Source organism: Cyclopterus lumpus, chromosome 15 (genome assembly GCF_009769545.1).
Source record: "Cyclopterus lumpus isolate fCycLum1 chromosome 15, fCycLum1.pri, whole genome shotgun sequence".
NCBI classification, from domain to species: Eukaryota; Metazoa; Chordata; class Actinopteri; order Perciformes; family Cyclopteridae; genus Cyclopterus; species Cyclopterus lumpus.
Window position 1 is genome coordinate 22,295,191 of NC_046980.1, and position 22,215 is coordinate 22,317,405.

The following is a 22,215-nucleotide window of genomic DNA, read 5'->3' on the forward strand; positions in this document are numbered from 1 at the left end:
ACTGGGTCAATCATCACAAAACGTGGAGGATATGTCCACAAGAGTACCTGAAACACACCCTGAAAGTCTTGTATTACTATTACCCCGACTGACACACACACACACACATTAATACACACGCATAAGTCTGGTTTCTACACACACACTTTATTTTAAAAAAAGAAGCAGAAATCAGTATTATGATGCAACCATAATATGACGTGGATACATACATAGACTTAAGTCACTGGTGAATAATTAAGTAGAGCTGAGCGGTTGCTGGTCACACGGCTCTGGTCTTGCGGTTATCTGCTGAGGGACTCTCGGAGCAGCTCGTACATCTTCTGTTCCTGCAGAGGGAACACAGAGGAACAGTCACGGTTCTGTGGGTGTCACAGTGCCATTAAAAGGTTGTCCGGCCTCCCTGGCACCAAACACAGAGGTCTCTTTCTGACAGCCTGTCCATCAACAGGCCACGCCGTGCTGTTTATGGGTGATTTTATACCTGTAGTTTACTTCATTTTGGACAAAAATTTTTTTTTTTAAATGACATTGTTGCTGTTTATTTCCGAACCAGTTTGGCCTCGTCTATGTGCTTCAGGCTTTAATAACTCCACAGGTTACAGCGGATGTGATATTATAGGATGGGAGCCAACGCCTTCAGTTATCAAGTTTTTTAAAACCAGTTTCCACTTTCAGTCCGGGAGGCAGACACAGTCACCTCATTCAAGAATAGACTTAAGACTTTCCTCTTTAATAGTGCTTATAGTTAGGGCTGAATCAGGTTTGCCCTGGTCGAGCCCCTTGATATGCTGCTATAGGCTTATAGGCTGCTGGGGGATGTTTTAGGATACACTGAGCACCTCTCTCCTCTCCTGTATGAAGTCATGTCCCTTCAATGCACATTAATAACTCTACTTCTTCCCCGGAGTCTTTGTGCTTTCTCTCCTCACAGGTTTACACCAGGATCGTTGTTTTATCTGGACCCTGGTCCTGCCCCACAGCTACTAGTAGTATTATTATTATTATTATTATTAGTTGCATTGTGCTTACAGATACCATCACCATCATCATCATTATTATACTACATCCACTGCTGCTATTATTATAATAATGAGTAGTAATAACCTTTTCATCAGGCCTACTACTCTCATATGAATATGCATTGAATGTGTTGGAACTCTGTTGTTGTTTATTCTGGTCACATGACATCTATTGTGCTTCTGTCCTTCCGGATCCTCCTCCATTGCTCTCCCTGAGCTTTCTTCCCTTTTCCTCCCCGTTAAAGGTTCTTTTTGGGGAGTTGTTCCTGATCCGATGTGAGGACGTCGTATGTGTGAGGGGAATGTGTGGCTTTGGGCTAAACTAAATAAACTCAATTGAATGTGCAATAGCAGAGGGTGTTGCTGACACACCTTTGCCCAATTATCTTTGTCAAAGCCACAATACATGACTATGCTCTCAGTTTAATGATGATGATGCTTGTCCTCTCATGTTTTAAGAATGAGTGTTCTTTATGTGTGTGTGTGTGTGTGTGTGTGTGTGTGTGTGTGTCTTATGACCATTCTTTATAGTACGTCTGTGTTTTACTAGATCAAAGATGATTGATGTATACATACAAATTGTGTACATTACATTATTATAAATTATACATTGTATTTTTTAAATGTAAGGTTGTTAAGGCTAATAAGGTAAATAAAAGTAACAAAATATATTGATAATTTACGCACACAAGTTACTTTTAATACCTTGTTCCCTTGAATGTTAAATGTTAAAAAGGGATTGTATGGTCATGCATTTCAGTCTAAAAAAAAAAAAGTATTACACCTCGTTGGCTCATTTTACACACACACACACACACACACACACACACATTACCTTTTTGGACACAGATGGACGAACTTTCTTGAAGGCATCATCAAAGTTCTGTTTGCTCACTCTGATGTCCGAGACTGAGCCGGAAGAGAAGGTGTGGCCTGTGAACATCCCTTTAAGCAAATGAGGAGGCATGAGACACGGTCCTTATGTCACATTCTGTCCACATTACGGAGTCGGAGTATCCATACGGTGACGACACAGAATAGCGCACGGCTAATCCAAAAGTGGAGTAAGAGGACGAACATGGGTGGAGCTGAGGCGGGCCCTAACTTTAAGCCACTATGTAGAGATGTCACGTAAAGGGAGATAAGCTGGAGACCCCAAAACCTTCTTTTTGCTGTCAAATGTGTCCTTCCTTCTGGAATGTTTTCTACATTTGGGGGTCGGCTGGCTTTGGGAGCCGTTAGTTTTTGGCACTTCCATGTTTCATTTCCACTTCCCCAATAACACTTTACAACTGTGAATCATGCTGTTCCTCTTTTCTACAGCAGAGACGTTCTGGTCACTGTTAACGGGTAGTAAACACACTGTGTGCTAAAACCACTAGAGTCAGAACATTCACTGTGCTGTCATTTAGTCCAGATTATAATCACGTGTCTTTGTTCCTCGTGTTAGAATGTGTGCACAAATATAATCAGATATATGTCAGTCAGCTTAAAACACACACACACACACACACACACACACACAGACACCAAAAGGAGTATTCATTATATGCTAATAGAAACACGAGTTACCAGGAGAAGAAGCTTGGGAAGGCTGAGACTTCAGGTGGGCCCTCAGGGCGTTAACAGATGCTTCCCTCACCAATGCCGTCAGGTCAGCGCCACTGGATCCCACACACACACACACACCTACATTTAGCCAGCAAGAAAACAAACATTGCAACTTGATATTGTTTTCAAGGTCACCACCACATATGAAAGGAATTACCTGAAGCAATCACAGCGCTCATCGAAGGCAATCGCTTGGAGACAGACGTCCTGCTCCAGCTGAGGTTTGGTCCCTGCCTGCAGAAGATCAACCAACAGCTGTTCACCCAAACATGCTCTGAGATATGCTTAGCCTAGTTTGACAGCCCGGCGCCTTCAAATGTAATAGAACCAAACACCTGGACTGGGTTGGAAAAACAAAGAGAAAGGTCAAATTGACTTTACTCCAGCTACTCTGGAGCCCTCTCCTGCCGCTCCGGGTAACGTGTACCTTAGTGATAGTGAGCAGGATGGCGTGGCGGTCAGCTTGAGGTGGCAGACCTACATACAAGGTTTTATCCAGACGACCGGGCCTCAGTATGGCAGGGTCGATGATATCTGGCAAAGAAACAAGACATTTAGATTAATAACCAATTAGTACTTTTGTTTAAAATCCTTGTTACAGATTGAAAAACACTGGTGAAAGAAGAATTGAGAGTATTCTTCATTAAGAGTACAAATACAACAATGTTAAAATACTTAATTACCAGTAGCGGCACTGCATTTTAAATGCTACTTCAAACTACAGAGGTATTTTCAGCATAATGTGTCAAAAGATAAGAAAATTATTTCACAAATAATGTCCCGACTGATATTATACCGTACTTCCTCATATGCAGGCGATGGACTATTATTTGAGACCAATGACTGGTGATTCCTTCTTTTTCTCTTCCTGCCCTTTGTCAGTGTGGTCGAACCGCTGTGCGTAAACATGCACGTACATAGACCTACATAAGCATGCTGTGGGGGTTCATGCCGGTCTGGATCTGTACCTGGTCTGTTGGTGGCAGCCATGATGAAGACCTGCCGTCGAGTCTCTAAGCCGTCCATCTCTGTGAGCAGCTGGTTGACCACCCGCACACTGGCTCCTGACTGCATACACACAAACACCGTTGCATATCAACAAGTCAAAAGCAAGCTACATAACAGTGATTATTACAGTAATCAATGAGTGGGCTGCTCTTGTAGTTAAAAAATGGGTTTTCTGAGGATTGTAAATTGTTATCTTCTGTTAGAAGCAGTTTATAGTGATATGTGGCAACGGTCTAAAAGTAACGTTTTGGTAATTGGTGAAATCGTAAAAGTTTAACTTTTGTTCATGTATGGTAAGCTTATGTATTGTGATTGATTGTTAAAGGCAATATGACTCATCAATATGCCTCCACACATCGATGACCGCCCTTTGTCCCGGGGTGAACGTGCATCACCTCACCGGGAAGGAAATAACTGATATCTTCATTGCCGTCCCACCTCCCTGCTGCTTCGGCCATCTATGATGCATTTAGTGTGCGCCACAATGAGGCTGGTGCGTCGTATTGTGCAACCTGATGCTTCGAACACACACGTGTTCCATCCCGCTCACCTCGTGGCCCGAGCGGCGAGGACACAGAGCATCAATCTCGTCAAAGAAGATGACACAAGGAGCCGAGTTGCGACCTCTCTGGAACACCTGTCTGACAGCCCGCTCGCTCTCTCCCACATACTGCACAGACGAGCACAGAGATCCACCAGTTAGTGCGACCGCATGATGACCCCGACTCGTGGTGTGGTGGATGAGGGCGTAATGCTCCGAAACAAACTGAAAACGGGCTGAAAAACACCAGCACGCTGCTGCGACCCAAACCGGCCAGTGACTCACCATGTTGAGCAGCTCTGGACCCTTCACAGAGATGAAGTTGAGGCCTGACTCATTGGCCACTGCCTGACAGGAGACAACAGAGAAACGGTGAACATCCGGCCCCACACTTTTACTTATCCAGCAGCAGAAGAAAAACTTGTGTCAGAACATGCAGGGACCATTTCTTTCTCGAAGAACAGTTCCATCTGCTCGGCATTTTTTGCGGTAGCATCTCTCGGCAGATGCAGCCAATGAGCACAGCCTGTGGTGTGCGTACAGGCACAATGGTATCAGATGTGGCAACCTCACCGGGATGACACGACTCCAGGAAGCGGAGCACAGCGGTTGTTACACAAGAAATATTGCTTAACTAGTCTTTACTTGATTTTGTGTATATCGTCAAAGAACGTGCAGATGCAGGGAGCTTCTTGCATAACTTACGTCCTACTCTCAGCTCTCTGAAGACTTTGTTTTAGTGCAGGTGAAACAGTTAAGGGGCATTCCTTTGACTGATTCCAACATGCTATCACAAAAACATCACTAAATGTCAAAGAAATTACCCATAATAAATCAGACTAAACTGATCATTCAGGTTTTGATTACAACAAATGTGAAATGTGTGGCAGGCTGACAAATATAGAATACTGGATTAGGCTAAACATTTTAGATAACACTACAACTGTTACAAATATATTACAGTGCTGCGTTACTCACTATTAGGTTTACTAATACTAGGTATAATTAATTGTGTCAGTGTGGTGGGGAACCTTGGCCAGCAGTGTTTTTCCGCATCCTGGAGGTCCAGCCAGCAGCACACCAGATGGAGCACTGAGCCCCAGAGCCTTGAACTGCTCTGGAGAACGCACTGGAGCCTGGAGAGGGAGCACATCAGTAGGGAAATCTATGGATACACGGAGAAGACTAACCACAGGAAGCCTGTTACTGATCCTGAATAGCATGTCATAACATGACCACGCGGGAGAGAGCTCGAGCTTTGCAGGACTCATTAATGCCAGCGGAGGATCAGCTGAGAGACGAATACCAAGGACAGGGTGACTCAGTCAAAAAGAGATTAAAATCAAGATTTAAAAATCAGGAATTATCAAAATTCCTCCACACCTCTGAATAAAGTTTGTAAACACAGGTGAGAGGGCCACAAAATATATGAAGACTATTGTTCGTAAGTGCAGGCAGCTCATTCTGGATCAAGCGTTGTGCGTTTACCAATATGGCCATGGTGAGGTCCTCTCTGATGTCCTGCAGGGCTCCCACATCCTCCCAGGTGACATCCGGCACGGTGGCAAAGCCCTCCCTCTTGGCTGAGGGCTGGACACTGGACAGAGAGGCCAGGAAGTCTGACATGAGGATGGACAGGCCAGCCAGCTCCTCCTCCGACAGCGCCGCAGTGTTCTTTAACAACTGCAGCAGGTGCCACAGATCTCCCTGCTGGGCCCCAAAAACAACTCGTGAGAAGAACAGGAAGTAGCAGGTTTTACGGAACCTCACATGGTACCATAGAGAGGCTTCTTACCTCTTGCTGTGGCAAAGTAATGAGAGCCTAAGAAAGCACAGTAACAAATGGAATTATTGCCTCAGACAACCAGAAAACATAATACCTATTATTAAAAACTTTTAAAAAGACATTGATTTAAAAGCTATTATAAAAAGGATTTTGCCCATTTACTCTAAACACACAGCTATTATTTTGAACACAACTGTATTATGTTATGACTGAGCAAAAAAGGGCATCTGCCAAAAGGGACAGTTTCATGCCGAGTGGAACTTGTGAGGTGTATTGTGGGAGCTCCCCATACCTGCAGGTGACTCGGTCCTGACTCTTGAGGTACCGGCTTGAGGTCTGTGGTCTGCTGCTCTCCGACCTCTCCATCCGTCACCGGATCCTCAGTCTGAGCTCCGCTCGTTAAACGCTCTTCGGTGGAGCTTTGGCTTTGGCTCTGGCTCTGGCCTCTAACTTCCAGTAGCACCCTGCTGACGGCACTCATGGCAGCTTCGCGGCACAGAGCCATGAGGTCCGCGCCCACGTAGCCTGGGGTGAGCCGGGCCAGCTGCCGGTAGTCAAAGTCCTCCTGCAACTTCAGCTTTCGACACAACGTCTTCAAGATCCTGACGAAGCAGAAGACATTCTCCTCAGTACCGACAGTCAGAAAGTGTGATCACCACAACGCGTCAATATTCTATATATTATTATCTAATATTCTACAGTTTAAACACTGAACAAAGACTTTCACAAAAAGGCAACATGTTACATTAGGCTAGAAAAACTGAAAAGCTTCTCTGATGCTGCGAACAAGGCCCGTTCCATGCGCTAGCCAAACAGCTGACTACCAGGGGTGTAGTGCTATTTGTTTAAGCACCAGTGCACACCTATGACGCACACACAGTTAATAGTGGCTTGAAGGTTATGCAGCCACTGTTGCATTGGCATGTCGACATGCATTGGTCAACTCTCATTGACCACGTGATCAAAAGGTTAGACAGACTTCGAGGAGGCCCGGTGTGTTAATATGGTAACAGCTGTTACCTGAGACTGCTACAGTACATCCATTCAGACATCTACACATAACAGACTGCTCAGTTGTTTTTTGATATTCTGCTTTTCCATTTTCGTACCCTACAAATGGTGGAGCAGCGCTGACACTTTTCAACCACAAACTGGTGCCTAAATATTCACCAGAAAGCAAGAAATGTAGTGTTTGGTGCACAAATTTCCTGAAAAAATAAATAAAAAAATGCAGTTGCGTTTTTACTTCAAACCGTATAACCAGTTTAGAAAAGCTCTCCTTTGTAAACAGTCTCAAAGAGCGTGGGCGGGCCCTGCCTCCATTATACAACCCATCACTGGTTGTATTCAATACCCCTTTTGACGAGAATATATCAGTTATTGGGTTTAAAAAAAGAAATCGGTTGATCAAATGACGACTCCAATCGTCGATCCTCAAGCCAGTATAACCCCGTGTGGCTGACCTGAGACGAGCCGCTTCATCAGGGATCCCGAGGCAGATCTCCCTGTCGAATCGTCCGGCTCTGCGCAGGGCGGGGTCCAGGGAGTCCGGCCTGTTGGTGGCCCCGATGACCAGGACCTGAGCCGTCACCGTCAGGCTGTTCAAGTCTGACAGGAGGCAAACACCAGCAAATCAGTCACTTCATCTTTTGCTTAATACGACATATCCAGCAGAGCCAGAGCGGCGGTGAGGATATGGCGGTAGCTAAATCGGATTCAGTGAGTTGGAGAACTCGTGGTGACGCGTGTCATATCTCAGTGGTGCGGAGTTCAAAACTTTCACACGCAGCTCTTTACCAGACGGGTTGAATACGTTGCACCAGTTCCAATCCAAACAAAAAACGGATGCGTTGTTCTTGTCCGTTTGTTAGAAAAAGATTCAAACATTAGGGGAAGAGTGAAAGGGGACGGTTTCCTGTGACGTCGTGTGACACTTCAAGGGAGTCAGACGTCGTCAACCTTACATTCCAGAAGGGCTTTTGTGTCCTCTGCACCCTCAACCTGGAATATGTGGCAGAATACTTTGAAAATCAAAAGAACTGATTCCACTTACTGGTTTTAAATATAAAATGAAAGAAATGGAGGCAGGTTCCCAAAAAGGTCAATGTTTCTTAAATTAACTCTGTTATGTTCCGGTCTCTTAACTTTTAGTTCTTTTAACTTGTCTTGTTCCGTGTTTTTTGGTTTGTAACTGTCTGTTTCTTATGCTGCCGCCTGTCTTGGCCAGGTCACCCTCGAAAGAGAGATTTTTAATCTCAATGGGACTCACCTGGTTAAATAAAGGTTTAAATAAAAAAAATTTAAAAACGGTCATATTAGGGATTCATATCTTTGCCAAAAATTAGACATTCCCTGCCCCGGGTGTAGAAGCACACTAATCCAGGATTTAACTAGTATGACCCAACAGAAGCTCTAAGCCAGGTGGCAGTGACTCAAAAGCTGAAACATCACCTGGTCTAATGATGAGAGTCTGCTCGTTACAGTAAGCGTGATATTTCCACAAGGTGTTCACATGTCTCCCTGCATCATACCGTCCATGCATGTTAGCAGCTGGGCTACAATCCTCCTCTCCATGTCTTTAGAAGCCACCTCTCTCTTCGGGGTGATGGAATCTATTTCATCTATGAACAGAATACATGGGGCAGAGTTCTGCAAGGGGAGAAGAATACAAAAGAAAAATCAATAAAGTTTACAGAGAAAGACATTATATACATATCATCATGGGATACAGTAGCAAAGGAACATCACTTGGGTGTCTGGTTACATGTGCTGGTCATACCTCCTCCAGTCTGGAGTCCTTTGTTGAGACCTGTAGGTTAAAGACATTAAAAGAAGAAACCACTACTAACCACAGCCAGGTCAAACAGCTCTCTGAGCTTCTGTTCAGACTCTCCAGACACTCCAGACACCAGCTCCGGACCGGACACCTTTAGCATGGGCAGCTCCAGCTCCTGGAACACAAAATCACAATATTTAACTGATGTAAGAAGCACTTTATCTGAAATCTGCCTTTAAAGGATTGAGCCTCTGGTCATGTGCAGCGTCGCTCTCCACTCACGAGGTTGGCGACATCAGTTGACACGATGCAAGCTGCGCTGTGCCTTTGGTCCCTTTATACGACAACAATGGAATAAGACCGATAACAGCCAACCAATATGGACTACAAGCACATGCATCGATTTGAGATAGAGATATAAGATATGGAGACCCGGGTGGTACTCGTCATCAGGTTTGAGCACTTTAAGCATCATCAACATCAGAAATATTTGGAAGTGCTCCTACCAATTCATCACCAAGAGATCAAAAGAAAAAAGAAAAGAAAAAAAAGGCATGTCTGATTGCCGATAGGGAATTAATCACTTTTCTTGTTTTGGCAAAATCGCAAATGCAAAAAGTGTATTTTCAGTAGTAATACAGTAGTTACTTAATGGAGTAAGGATTAGGTTCCTTTTGGTATATTTGGCCAACTTTTCCTCCAAGGTCACTTCTCATTCATGGTGATAACTTTATAATAACCAACAACTCTCTTCAACACTGTGGCACACAACAATTTGTGACCGATAAATAATTTCTCACACCAATAGTTACTGCTGGGTAACGTTACGGCTGGGAGAGGCTCGGTTAACACGGACGTTCAAGAACAGAAAAGAGAGACTGGAGAGAGTTGCAGCACAATAACGGAGCCGTCTGCAGTAGGAAATCCAACGTACACCAACGTGACCTCATCAGAAAATGTGTGTTAAAATACAGAGAGTGCGATTCCGGGCACTCTTAACGCCAGTGAAGGTAAAGCGTGAGACGAGGCCCGAAGAGCCATTTACCTCAAACGCAACACCAATGACAAGTCCCCACTACACAGTGCAGAAAGACGGGTTCAGAGCAGCAATTACAACTCTGGATTCAAAGCATGCTGGAAGTGGAGTCTCCCACGTGCAGACCTGGTATGCAGGTCAGTTTGCAGTGAGGCGCCCAGGTAGCTCACCAGGTAGAGCGCCGTTGCTCAGGGCCAAACTCTCCAGTAAGCACCAGCACTTTGACCTTTGACCTACAGAGACTCTTTCTTGCAGACACATGCTCTGCCTCTCTGCAGCCCGTCTGGGCGATTCAGGATGGATAACGGCTTTTTCTCATGAGCCGTATAAACATTTAAAAAATATATATGTGCAGAGCATCTGGACCGGCCTATGCAGAGCATGGCATGGAGGAGGGGGGGGGGTTGAAAATGACGGCGCTGAAATGTATTGGTCAACAAATACAACATTAATTGGATCTGCTCTTTTGTTTTACAGAATATGATTTTACTGGGCAAACTTTTACAGAAGAATTAATTGTTTAGATATAAGCCGTGATACGTGTAAATAATAAAACATTAATTCGACGATAGATAATTTTGTTTAAATGCTTTTTGGCCGTTATCTATGGTAAGTAATAAAAGGCACCCGCCGGTCCATAACCACCGTACTCACCCCAGCCACAGCCTGGGCCAGCAGGGTCTTTCCACAGCCAGGAGGTCCATGAAGGAGGAAGCCCCTCGGAGGAACCATTCCCAGCTGCTGGTACACCTCTGGGTGACGCATGTGGATCAGCAGCCTACACACCTCCTGCAACAATGTTCGAACGATTGAAAGTGAAAACAATACAACCGTCTAGTGCAACGTGCCCAATGAGCCTCACTGTGTAGGACTTTAAAACGTGCAGTCACTGGAGGACAAGCAGCAAGGTTAGAGGTACTTACCGTTAACGTCTCTTCATTACCTCCGACATCTTCAAACTTCAGAGTGGGATACTGCAGCTCGAGGGACTTTGATTTTGCTGAGAAATCATGTGTTCAGAAAAAAAAAAGTTACGTTTAATAATGCAAAATAGTCGTCAAAATATCTGTAAACCAATTAATAGACGATCAATCAATTCAACAAACTGAATAAATACACATTAAACTAAATACATATATTCATAGATTATTAAAACAGCCGTTTGTCGCAGCGCGACAGGAAACGCTTCACAAGCTCAACATCGTGTTCAATAGCACGTTAATAATCTATACTTCATAGATGGACCAGGTGGTACCTTTCTTATTCACGATTCGAGACTCTGTACTTTCAATGGAAAGCTTCGTCTTTTTTTTGGACTTTTTGCGAGATTTCTCCGGCTCCAGCATGGAGACATCGGCCTGCTGGTGACAAAGAAATGTGTGGCAGTCAAACAATGACAGCCGTCTCCAATCAGACTGATCATCAGGTGGCCACACTTGAACTGTGCTCATTACTTGGTTTATTGTTGCATTTAAAAAAGGAAGTACACTATTTTGTGGCCATAAAGCTGGAGCCCCTCCCATGAATGGAAGAACCAGAGACAATAACATGTGACCAAAAAGGTACCATTTCAGCAAATAAAAAAATAATAATAATCTGAATCCTCTTCAATTACTGGAAACTTGACTTTTGTGAATCCAAATCATACGTATACACCCACATGTGATGCACAAGCAAGCAGGCATTTGAAGCCACACGAAGCATGAATAATTATTCCCCCTCAAGGCTGGAGGAGGGAGTTTCTATTTCTATTCAAAATAAAAACGACAATAGAATTCTAGAAATGGACGTGACGCAACAGGAAGCTGCAGCTTGCATTAGCAACGTCATCTGCACAGGAACCGTGATGAAGAGAACAAAGAAAGCTCTTTGCGACACACTTCGTTTGAGCCAAATTAACACAGCAGATCAAGCTCTCCATGAGGTTACCAACATGAAGGTTTATGTGGACGGCAGTATTCAGATCCGCTGAGAAATTAAGCCAGCGTTACATTAAGATAAGTTCATTTAATGAAGGGCATAAAGCAGACACAGTAACACATCCAATAACAAGATTGGAATATAGAGTATACGCACTTCCTTCTCAGTAATCTACCCATCCATCTCATCAACACCCCTGTGTATACATTACATACAGTTTCACTGCGAATTAGAAAAAAGATCACCCGTTAAGCATCATGAAGTTCCGACATTGACTACGTATCGTGCACTAAATCTGACTCGATGCCAGTTGGCCGCTTCTCTTTCAGTCGTAGGTTCACGGTCAGAGAGCATCAGGTTACTGTACAGGTTTCTGCTGGAAGTCACAAAGCATTGCCCAGGAAAGAGCAGCAGGGTCCGACCAATACATCAGCATTGCTGACATCATCGTGATTATATTGGCATCAACAGACACATCTTAGAACCGACGGCATGACCGCCAAAACGGTCACGACGTCTGCATGTTAACTGTGTTCACCTGCGCTAAAACTTACATTTGAAGCTAAATGAGTTGGCTCCTCTTCACACAGGTCGATGAGGATGTTGCTCTTCTCTGGCCCTCTGCCTCGATCAATGAACCAGCCTCCCGTGGAAACCAGCGTCCCTGAACTGGGAGGCAGGTCGGCTGGAGAGCCGGCAGCAGGCGGATCTCTCCGAGGTGAGCTGCTGCTGGAGTCAGGGAGTCCCTTCCGGTACAGAGACGTAAGAGAGCTGTTCATGTGGTTGGTGGGCTGTGGATGGCAAAGAGCAGCAACACGCGTCAGCTTTGACGGATATACGGGCCAACAAATCCACACATTGGGAGTGTTCGTTTAGAGTCTTTCTCGAAAGCAAGCCATTTGTAATAGTCTACTATTAGAAAAGCAAAGTTCCAAGACGGCACGAAAGTAAGCCCGTTGGTTTTCTGCATGGAAACAACTACGGCCATAAGCTCAGCAAAACACAGGGCTTACTGGTGCATTCATAACTATAACTTTCAAATGTCGGGCCCGTGTTGAGCAGCCGTATTTGTGGGTCCCCTTCATCAACACAGATGTACGATTCATCCAGAATTTATTGTAAATCATCAAAATGATCGTTCATTATGACACTTCTGACTATTGATTGTACAGAGGGCAAAATTATTGCACAAATATTATAATAAAATCGTACAACTGGCAACGCTGGGATAATGCGGATCATTTTAAGTAGCTGTCCAACATTTGAGAAATGTGCTCGTTAGCCATCTCGCCCCGGGTCAGCCGACAGGAAGGATATCGATTACATCTCTGCATCCAGTGCAGAGCGGATATGTTCAGGCTGCCAAAAACTAGAAAGAGAAGGAAATTGCAAGCCTAGCTCCATCGAAAGTCAAAATACATATTTGCAGTCGAGCAGCCGCGTCAATATGTGGGCGGGATCCAGATACACTGGTGGCGCCTCGGCCTCCGACAGGTCTACGCCCTATCCAACTAGACTAGATAGACAGGATCATCTCAACCAATCAGAATGCAGGTGGCCCTGTTCAACACCCGATCCCGTAACAATGAAAGTATAACAGTTTTTTTTTTTTTTTTTTTTATACACGTGCCTAAAAAGTTAAAATATTCTCAACTTTTCAGCACTAGACGCAGATCGTGTCAATGTCACAACTGACTGTGTGTCTTACAGGGTTCTCCAATACGTGGTCATCACTGTCTGAGGACTCCAAGCTGCTGCCGTCATCACTGTGAACACACACACACACACACACACACACACTTAGTAAAGGGAGTGCATTAGAAAGAAGGACATGTTGGAGCCCTCGGGGAGTGTCCTTTACCCAGTGTCATTGTGGCTGTGCTTGGCTCTCTTAGCCAAGTGTTGGCTCTCCTGATCATTCAGCCCGGAGTCCTTCATGACGGCGTCATACACTAAGAGAGCGGATGAATGAATAAATCACAACTTACAGTTTATAAACTCAAAAAATATTTTGCTCATGAACAGTGGCGGTTTGTACCTTTCTCTACTTGAATCCTGAAAGCGTTCTTGTTTCTCCTGCCATACTCCATTCTAAAACATAAATAAATTAAAACGAGACATGATATGAACCAAACACCTCACTTTTCACTTGCGGCCCTGCAATAAGTTGTCTCGTGTTTATTGTTGTGCATTCCTGTGTTGCATCATGACAATAAATGATCCGTGAATCCTTAAAATGATGCACTTGCCTGTACAGTTTTTGGAGTGCCAGGGCCATGGCTGAAAGGTCCACATATTCACTGGTGCAGGTCGTCATGTACTGAAACCAGAATTCAACATCAAACAGTCAGGATGAACTACAACAATATCAGAAATGTAGACCGACCTCGGATTGAACAAGAAAAATAACACGGACAAAGCATCATGCAAGAACAAGAAGGATATTACATTTATTTGACATCACTGCTTTTGTCTCCCTCGTGATATCCTGATGGCAGGATGGTTACCATACCAACCCGTGATTTTAAGACATTTATCCGTGTCTCTAGTTCCTTTACTCTTTGATAGAAATACTATACACATGTATTCTATTATTGCTATTATCACTTTGCTTGGTGAAGGAGTAAGAAAAGTGAAAAGTAAGCTTGCCAAAGGGCATTATTTTCTTATCTTGTGTAGGATGTGTTCAAAAAAATAGATGTAAATGGTAATTAGACTTATTTTTTTAATCTAGCGCCTTTCTCGTCTCCCTAGCACTCAATGTGCTTTATACTACGTGGACCCATTCACACCCATTCACACACTGAGGCTGCCATGCAAGGTGCCACCTGCCCATCAGGACTTTAAGTAAGGCTCTGATGAGTGAATGGCCCGCTCTACCACTGCGCCACAGTGTGTAAGCTATGAGGCAGTACAGCTCATCTGTTTTTTTCTGAATTGTGAAATGAATACCTCTGAACTCTTAACACACACCCAAAAGGAGAAGAAGGATTCGTACCTGCTCCACTCTGTGTTTGAGCCGACTGTCCAGACCGCTACCATTTCTGTTCTTCATCCCCGTCCTGATTTGAGCCTGCAGGACACACTCAAATGAGAAATATAGCACAGCATAGGCAATACAAACACAACCAGGAAAGGCGAAGGGTTTTATTGGCATAACCGACTCACGGTGACAAAGTATTCTAAGCTCAAGGTACAATTAGCAGCTTTTTTTCCAAAGTCTTTTACAGAATCTCACTGAGCGTGTGAAAGAAAAGCCAGTGAATGACACTCTGTGGGCACCGAGCTGGCTGTCACACATCCACATGATGTTCCAGTGCGTTCACACGACACGGCTTCAAAGAGGACGGCTGTATCTGGCTTCTGACTCGAGACTGAACACCAATCTGTATCAATATGATGTGGACACTGGGACCGAAATTCCTTCATAATTAGGTCTCGATTCCTATTTTGTATCGTTTAGAACAGGCTTGGTAGGAGTAGCCTCACTGGGTGGCTGGGGAGACAATATGGCGTAATGGTTGCCATAGCAACCTAGGCCGTTCAGACCCCATACTTGTAGAGACAACTAACTGTCTTTGTATGGGAATGAGGAAAGTCTGGATTCCAGGAACTTCTCGGAGAGGGTGACAGAACTTTCTCATGGAGAATCCTGAATATCTGAGCGGCTCCTAAGTGAAATATGATCTGCAGCCTCCACGTTCTATTCTCCATGGACGAACATTTATATTTCTGTTTAAGATATCATCGGAGTATCCGAGTCTCTTTTCATGTCAACCATTTCGCAGTATTTCCATCACACACACAACTTACGTTCTCTTAGCCTTGTAGTCAATATTCAATATGCACAGCTCGCAGAAGATTTCCACTCGCTGTCAAAGCAGGGACAAATACACATGAATATTAAGCAAGGATATGGATTATTCATCAATAACCAATTGAATGATTTAACAATAGACATGTAGTATAATTAATTTGCCATTAATTACGTCAGTTTAGGAGCGTTTCATTGATGATATTCTGCTACGACGCTGCATCAACGCGGTTATTGCTGCATTGTATGAACCCGTGAACTCGAATATTGAGTCGAGGATGACGAGAAGTCGGAAACAGAGACGCCTTCAAAGTAAAAGCGGAACGTTTTAAAATGCATCGACTCCAATAATCAATTTAAGGAGAGCTACATTAAATAAATAAAACAAATAACGATTGTGAATATATTTGCCGCTCGAGCACTGGAATTATCTGCATGTAATGATTCCTTACATTATCAATTCATTTAAATAAAGCCTTCTTAAACTATTTGGGGGAATGTTTCAGGCTAGAGCGTTAAAACAACCGACTGTAGAAAGAGTTGATCTACATTTAACTTTGACTTTATTGCTGGGAAAGAAATGAGATCCTTTAAGTTTATTTAAGTTTGTACTTTTAACTATTCTACATAGAATAAAATAAATACAAACATTTGGCCCGTTAAAAAATAAATGACTCCAGCGGTGCATATTGAGTTAATTACGTCATCGCTTGCCACAGCACAATAAACACTCTTAACCCCGATCACAAGCCTCTCCCTTCATTAGCATCGTTAAAGGAGCACCGTCTGGTACTGTAAGCTACCGAGGTGTCTTTCTCTCATCTCAGGAGGACGTGCAAGTCACCTTATGTTTCCAGTAATGTGCGTTCTCTAAGTACAATATCCACGAGTTTGGTAGAGTGACAGCCCGCTTGTTTGCATGGACGTGCAACAGCGTAAAAGAGAGAGAGAGAGAGGTAAGGAGATCACTTATCTCCGGTAGAAAAGATGGTTTTGGAGGACGGTATATGAGAAGCACCGTCATGGAGTATGGAGATTTGCATTTGAAGATCAGGCATAATAGATCATATACTCCATAAACGGTTTAAAATACTGCAGCGACTCCTCACACCGGAGCAGTTTAGCTCGCGCCCGCTAACATCGGGGACTTTAACGGGGAAATTACTTTTCATAATCCATCATGAGGCGAATTGGCCTTTGTCTGTTGTGGTTGCTTAAATATAGCTACTGTGAAACATGGGGGAACAATAACACGCAAACGTACAACCTCCTACCAACTTTCACGGTGACGTTCAATGTTGTTTTCAGAATTAAAAGAAGGGTAATTTAGAAGTCACGAGACATTAAACCGCAGTGGCACCTTCTCGGTAACGGTTACTGTCCGTGGAACAAACACGGGGTTATTTACCTGTCACCGGCGCTCCTGTTGCGAGGTATTCGGTGTTTGAGCTCGCGCACATGGACGTGTGGTGAGCCGTTTGTCAGCATGGAGCAGGACTGATGCCGGAAACGAGCATGGCTCTTCTTCCTCCTCTTCTTCTTCTTCTTCTTCTTCTTCTTCTTCTTCGTCGCCTTTTAGTTAAACGGCCGACTGCAGCCATTGCTCATGCAGTTTACACCGCCACCTACTGGGCAGAAGTTTGTAGTATGAGATATTGTCATTGCAGGTTCGCAGCCACGATAAGCCAACAGGTAAACACAAGACACAACCGGTAAACACGAGACACAACCGGTAAACACAAGACACAACCGGTACACACAAGACACAACAGGTAAACACAAGACACAACCGGTAAACACAAGACACAACCGGTAAACACAAGACACAACCGGTACACACAAGACACAACAGGTAAACACAAGACACAACCGGTAAACACAAGACACAACAGGTAAACACAAGACACAACCGGTACACACAAGACACAACAGGTAAACACAAGACACAACCGGTACACACAAGACACAACCGGTACACACAAGACACAACAGGTAAACACAAGACACAACCGGTAAACACGAGACACAACAGGTAAACACAAGACACAACAGGTACACACAAGACACAACAGGTAACACAAGACACAACCGGTACACACAAGACACAACAGGTAAACACAAGACACAACCGGTAAACACGAGACACAACCGGTAAACACAAGACACAACCGGTACACACAAGACACAACAGGTAAACACAAGACACAACCGGTAAACACAAGACACAACCGGTACACACAAGACACAACAGGTAAACACGAGACACAACCGGTAAACACAAGACACAACAGGTAAACACGAGACACAACAGGTAAACACGAGACACAACCGGTAAACACGAGACACAACAGGTAAACACAAGACACAACAGGTAAACACAAGACACAACCGGTACACACAAGACACAACCGGTACACACAAGACACAACCGGTACACACAAGACACAACAGGTAACACAAGACACAACCGGTACACACAAGACACAACCGGTACACACAAGACACAACAGGTAAACACAAGACACAACAGGTAAACACAAGACACAACCGGTAAACACAAGACACAACAGGTAAACACAAGACACAACCGGTACACACAAGACACAACAGGTAACACAAGACACAACCGGTACACACAAGACACAACCGGTAAACACGAGACACAACCGGTAAACACAAGACACAACCGGTACACACAAGACACAACAGGTAAACACAAGACACAACCGGTAAACACAAGACACAACCGGTACACACAAGACACAACAGGTAAACACGAGACACAACCGGTAAACACAAGACACAACAGGTAAACACGAGACACAACAGGTAAACACAAGACACAACCGGTAAACACGAGACACAACAGGTAAACACGAGACACAACAGGTAAACACAAGACACAACAGGTAAACACAAGACACAACCGGTAAACACGAGACACAACAGGTAAACACAAGACACAACAGGTAAACACAAGACACAACCGGTAAACACGAGACACAACAGGTAAATACGAGACACAACTGGTAAACACAAGACACAACAGGTAAACACAAGACACAACAGGTAAACACGAGACACAACCGGTAAACACAAGACACAACCGGTAAACACGAGACACAACCGGTAAACACGAGACACAACCGGTAAACACGAGACACAACCGGTAAACACAAGACACAACCGGTGCACACAAGACACAACAGGTAAACACGAGACACAACCGGTAAATACGAGACACAACAGGTAAACACAAGACACAACAGGTAAACACAAGACACAACAGGTAAACACAAGACACAACCGGTGCACACAAGACACAACCGGTAAACACAAGACACAACCGGTACACACAAGACACAACCGGTAAATACGAGACACAACAGGTAAACACAAGACACAACAGGTAAACACAAGACACAACAGGTAAACACGAGACACAACCGGTAAACACAAGACACAACAGGTAAACACAAGACACAACCGGTAAACACAAGACACAACAGGTAAACACAAGACACAACAGGTAAACACGAGACACAACAGGTAAACACGAGACACAACCGGTAAACACAAGACACAACCGGTGCACACAAGACACAACAGGTAAACACAAGACACAACCGGTACACACAAGACACAACCGGTAAATACGAGACACAACAGGTAAACACAAGACACAACAGGTAAACACAAGACACAACCGGTAAACACGAGACACAACCGGTAAACACAAGACACAACAGGTAAACACAAGACACAACCGGTAAACACAAGACACAACAGGTAAACACAAGACACAACAGGTAAACACAAGACACAACAGGTAAACACGAGACACAACAGGTAAACACGAGACACAACCGGTAAACACAAGACACAACCGGTAAACACAAGACACATATGACGTCACAGTTTCCATAGAAAACACTTATTATCTCGCTATTGGACTTCTGTGCTCCCCACGACACCTGATCTGCGGCATAGTCTTGGACACTCAGGTGAAGGTGAGCTGTCAACTGATCACCACCAGGTGGTGAGTCGGATCAGATGACGGCGGAGCCGGCTAGAAACGTGTATTGAGGGTGAACTGGGAACGTCTGGCGGAGGATCCTGTCCGGGAGGTCTTCAACTCCCACCTCCGGAACAACTTGTAGATCTGTATGTTGTATGTATATGTATGTATACATATATGTATATATTAGTGCTGGGCACTACGTATATATATATACACACACACTTATATATATATAAATACACTTATATATATAAGTATATATATATATATATATATATATATAAGTATATATATATAAATACACTTATATATATATAAGTATATATATATATATATGAGTATGTATATATATAAGTATATATATATATACACATATATAAATATATATATATATATATATATATATATATATATATATATATATATATATATACTGGTTATGAAACCGTCTCAAATTAATACCGTAAATTGCTAATACTTTTACAATGAGCATTTTGAGTTTAAAGGGCATTTAAAATACAGTTATGGTTAAGAGATGTTCAAAACCAATTTTTTTTTTTATCAACATTGATTCACCGTTTACATTTAGACCAAGTGAGGAATGCGCATGGTGTCTTAAATGAACTATAAAATGGTGATGTGTTATTCAATTCAATTCAGTTTATTTTGTATAGCCCAATATCACAAATTACAAATTTGCTTAGAGGGCTTTACAATCTGTACACATACGACATCCCTGACCTTTGACCTCACATCGGATCAGGAAAAACTCCCCAAAAATAACCTTTGACAGGAAAAAAAAGGGAAGAAACCTTCAGGAGAGCAACAGAGGAGGATCCCTCTCCCCGGGTGGACAGACGCAATAGATGTCATGTGTACAGAATAAACAGAGTTACAGAGTTACATAAACACATTATTATCATTAACACCAAGTCTCCATTTCAAATTCCTGTGAAATATGATCTCATTGTTAACGTCCAATCAACGCCTTCAAAAAACATTCACTTTAGAACCAGTTTTGATTGTCTTTTCACCGGTGACCATCGTCATTATTAAATGTCTTTTCGACGCGGACATATTGATTTAAACCATGACCAACAGCAAAAACAATAGCAAAGACACATTTGTGAAATAAGGTTGCAACCTGAGAAGCATCAAAGCCCAGTCATGTTCTATACTACGACTTCAACAACATTCACAATCAACTAATTATTGCATGTCATCACTATTTTGGTATGTGGCTGAAACAGACATCACAATGGCCACAGCCAGCCAAATTGATTTTGGTATTCAAAACAATGCTAGGCTTCAATGGGTTCCTGGGGTCATCTTAATCCATAGGCCTGATGGAGCAGCTGTAGACGTCTGGGCCTACAGGTGAAGATGGATATTATTTTTAAAGTGATTCAATGAGCCTTCAGACAGTTCAAAAGACAACAGGGGAAGTTGTTTTTGTTGAAATTGAAGCTGTCAATCTCGTTTTTACTAATTTCCTTATTATTGTAGCTCGTAGTTGGCACAAGACGACAGACACTTTAATTATTAACACACAGTACTCGGACATTTCCCTTCACAATAAAAGCCCCAGACACATACCACCCGAATACTGCTTCCTAGAGAGTTGTTTAAGTACTATAATAGCTTACATTATTAAATATGTATATATATATATATATATATATATAATTTATTTTTCATTAAACAAACAAAAAAAGCAGCTGTTCTATTTTAAATTGTGGCTAACAGCTATGTTCCGATGTAAAAAACTCTATTTTATTTTATTCTGTATGTTCTTTAATCTCAGGTTAACTTTTAAAGTGTGTATAAATATCTGTTTGAGAGGAACACGTTTAAACTATTTGCACACAACGTCACTTTCGCTTCCTCGTCAGGTTCTTCGAGCGACACTTCCTCGTTGTGTTCTGCGGGCCTGAAGTGACGGCGCGACGGCCATGGAGGACGGCAGCAGCAGTAAACACAAGACACAACCGGTACACACAAGACACAACAGGTAAACACAAGACACAACCGGTAAACACAAGACACAACCGGTACACACAAGACACAACAGGTAAACACGAGACACAACCGGTAAACACAAGACACAACAGGTAAACACGAGACACAACAGGTAAACACGAGACACAACCGGTAAACACGAGACACAACAGGTAAACACAAGACACAACAGGTAAACACAAGACACAACCGGTACACACAAGACACAACCGGTACACACAAGACACAACCGGTACACACAAGACACAACAGGTAACACAAGACACAACCGGTACACACAAGACACAACCGGTACACACAAGACACAACAGGTAAACACAAGACACAACAGGTAAACACAAGACACAACCGGTAAACACAAGACACAACAGGTAAACACAAGACACAACCGGTACACACAAGACACAACAGGTAACACAAGACACAACCGGTACACACAAGACACAACCGGTAAACACGAGACACAACCGGTAAACACAAGACACAACCGGTACACACAAGACACAACAGGTAAACACAAGACACAACCGGTAAACACAAGACACAACCGGTACACACAAGACACAACAGGTAAACACGAGACACAACCGGTAAACACAAGACACAACAGGTAAACACGAGACACAACAGGTAAACACAAGACACAACCGGTAAACACGAG

General features: G+C 43.4%; 1 protein-coding gene across 4 annotated transcripts; it reads right to left on the reverse strand.

Annotated features, from left to right (window-relative positions):
• Positions 1-126: 126 nt before the first annotated feature.
• Positions 127-17,077, reverse strand: nvl (nuclear VCP like). Of its 4 annotated transcripts, none has more exons than XM_034552749.1 (26): positions 16,923-17,077; positions 15,514-15,572; positions 14,699-14,773; positions 13,950-14,020; positions 13,739-13,791; positions 13,562-13,652; positions 13,409-13,466; positions 12,255-12,491; positions 11,036-11,141; positions 10,704-10,780; positions 10,435-10,569; positions 8,818-8,919; positions 8,500-8,617; positions 7,432-7,576; positions 6,261-6,570; positions 5,978-6,004; positions 5,671-5,892; positions 5,214-5,318; positions 4,468-4,530; positions 4,192-4,311; positions 3,602-3,701; positions 3,061-3,167; positions 2,791-2,867; positions 2,595-2,686; positions 1,858-1,967; positions 127-329 (listed from the first exon to the last, which is right to left on the reverse strand). In XM_034552749.1, exons 3-26 carry the CDS (start codon positions 14,753-14,755, stop codon positions 285-287), a joined length of 2,628 nt encoding a protein of 875 aa, XP_034408640.1. In that variant the 5' UTR covers positions 14,756-14,773; positions 15,514-15,572; positions 16,923-17,077; the 3' UTR covers positions 127-284. The 4 variants fall into 4 exon arrangements, with proteins under 4 accessions (XP_034408640.1, XP_034408642.1, XP_034408643.1 ...); XM_034552751.1 differs by having other exon boundaries at positions 11,036-11,138; positions 16,923-17,072; XM_034552752.1 differs by having other exon boundaries at positions 5,671-5,889; positions 16,923-17,072.
• Positions 17,078-22,215: the final 5,138 nt, after the last annotated feature.

Coding starts and splice junctions, on each gene's coding strand:
- nvl (XM_034552749.1), bottom strand. CDS start 14,755: ATGAAGAACAGAAATGGTAGCGGTCTGGACAGTCGGCTCAAACACAGA. Junction 11,142..12,254: donor CAACTCATTTAGCTTCAAAT/GTAAGTTTTAGC, acceptor CTTTGTCACCAG/CAGGCCGATGTCTCCATGCT. Junction 5,893..5,977: donor TTACTTTGCCACAGCAAGAG/GTAAGAAGCCTC, acceptor TTTGGGGCCCAG/CAGGGAGATCTGTGGCACCT.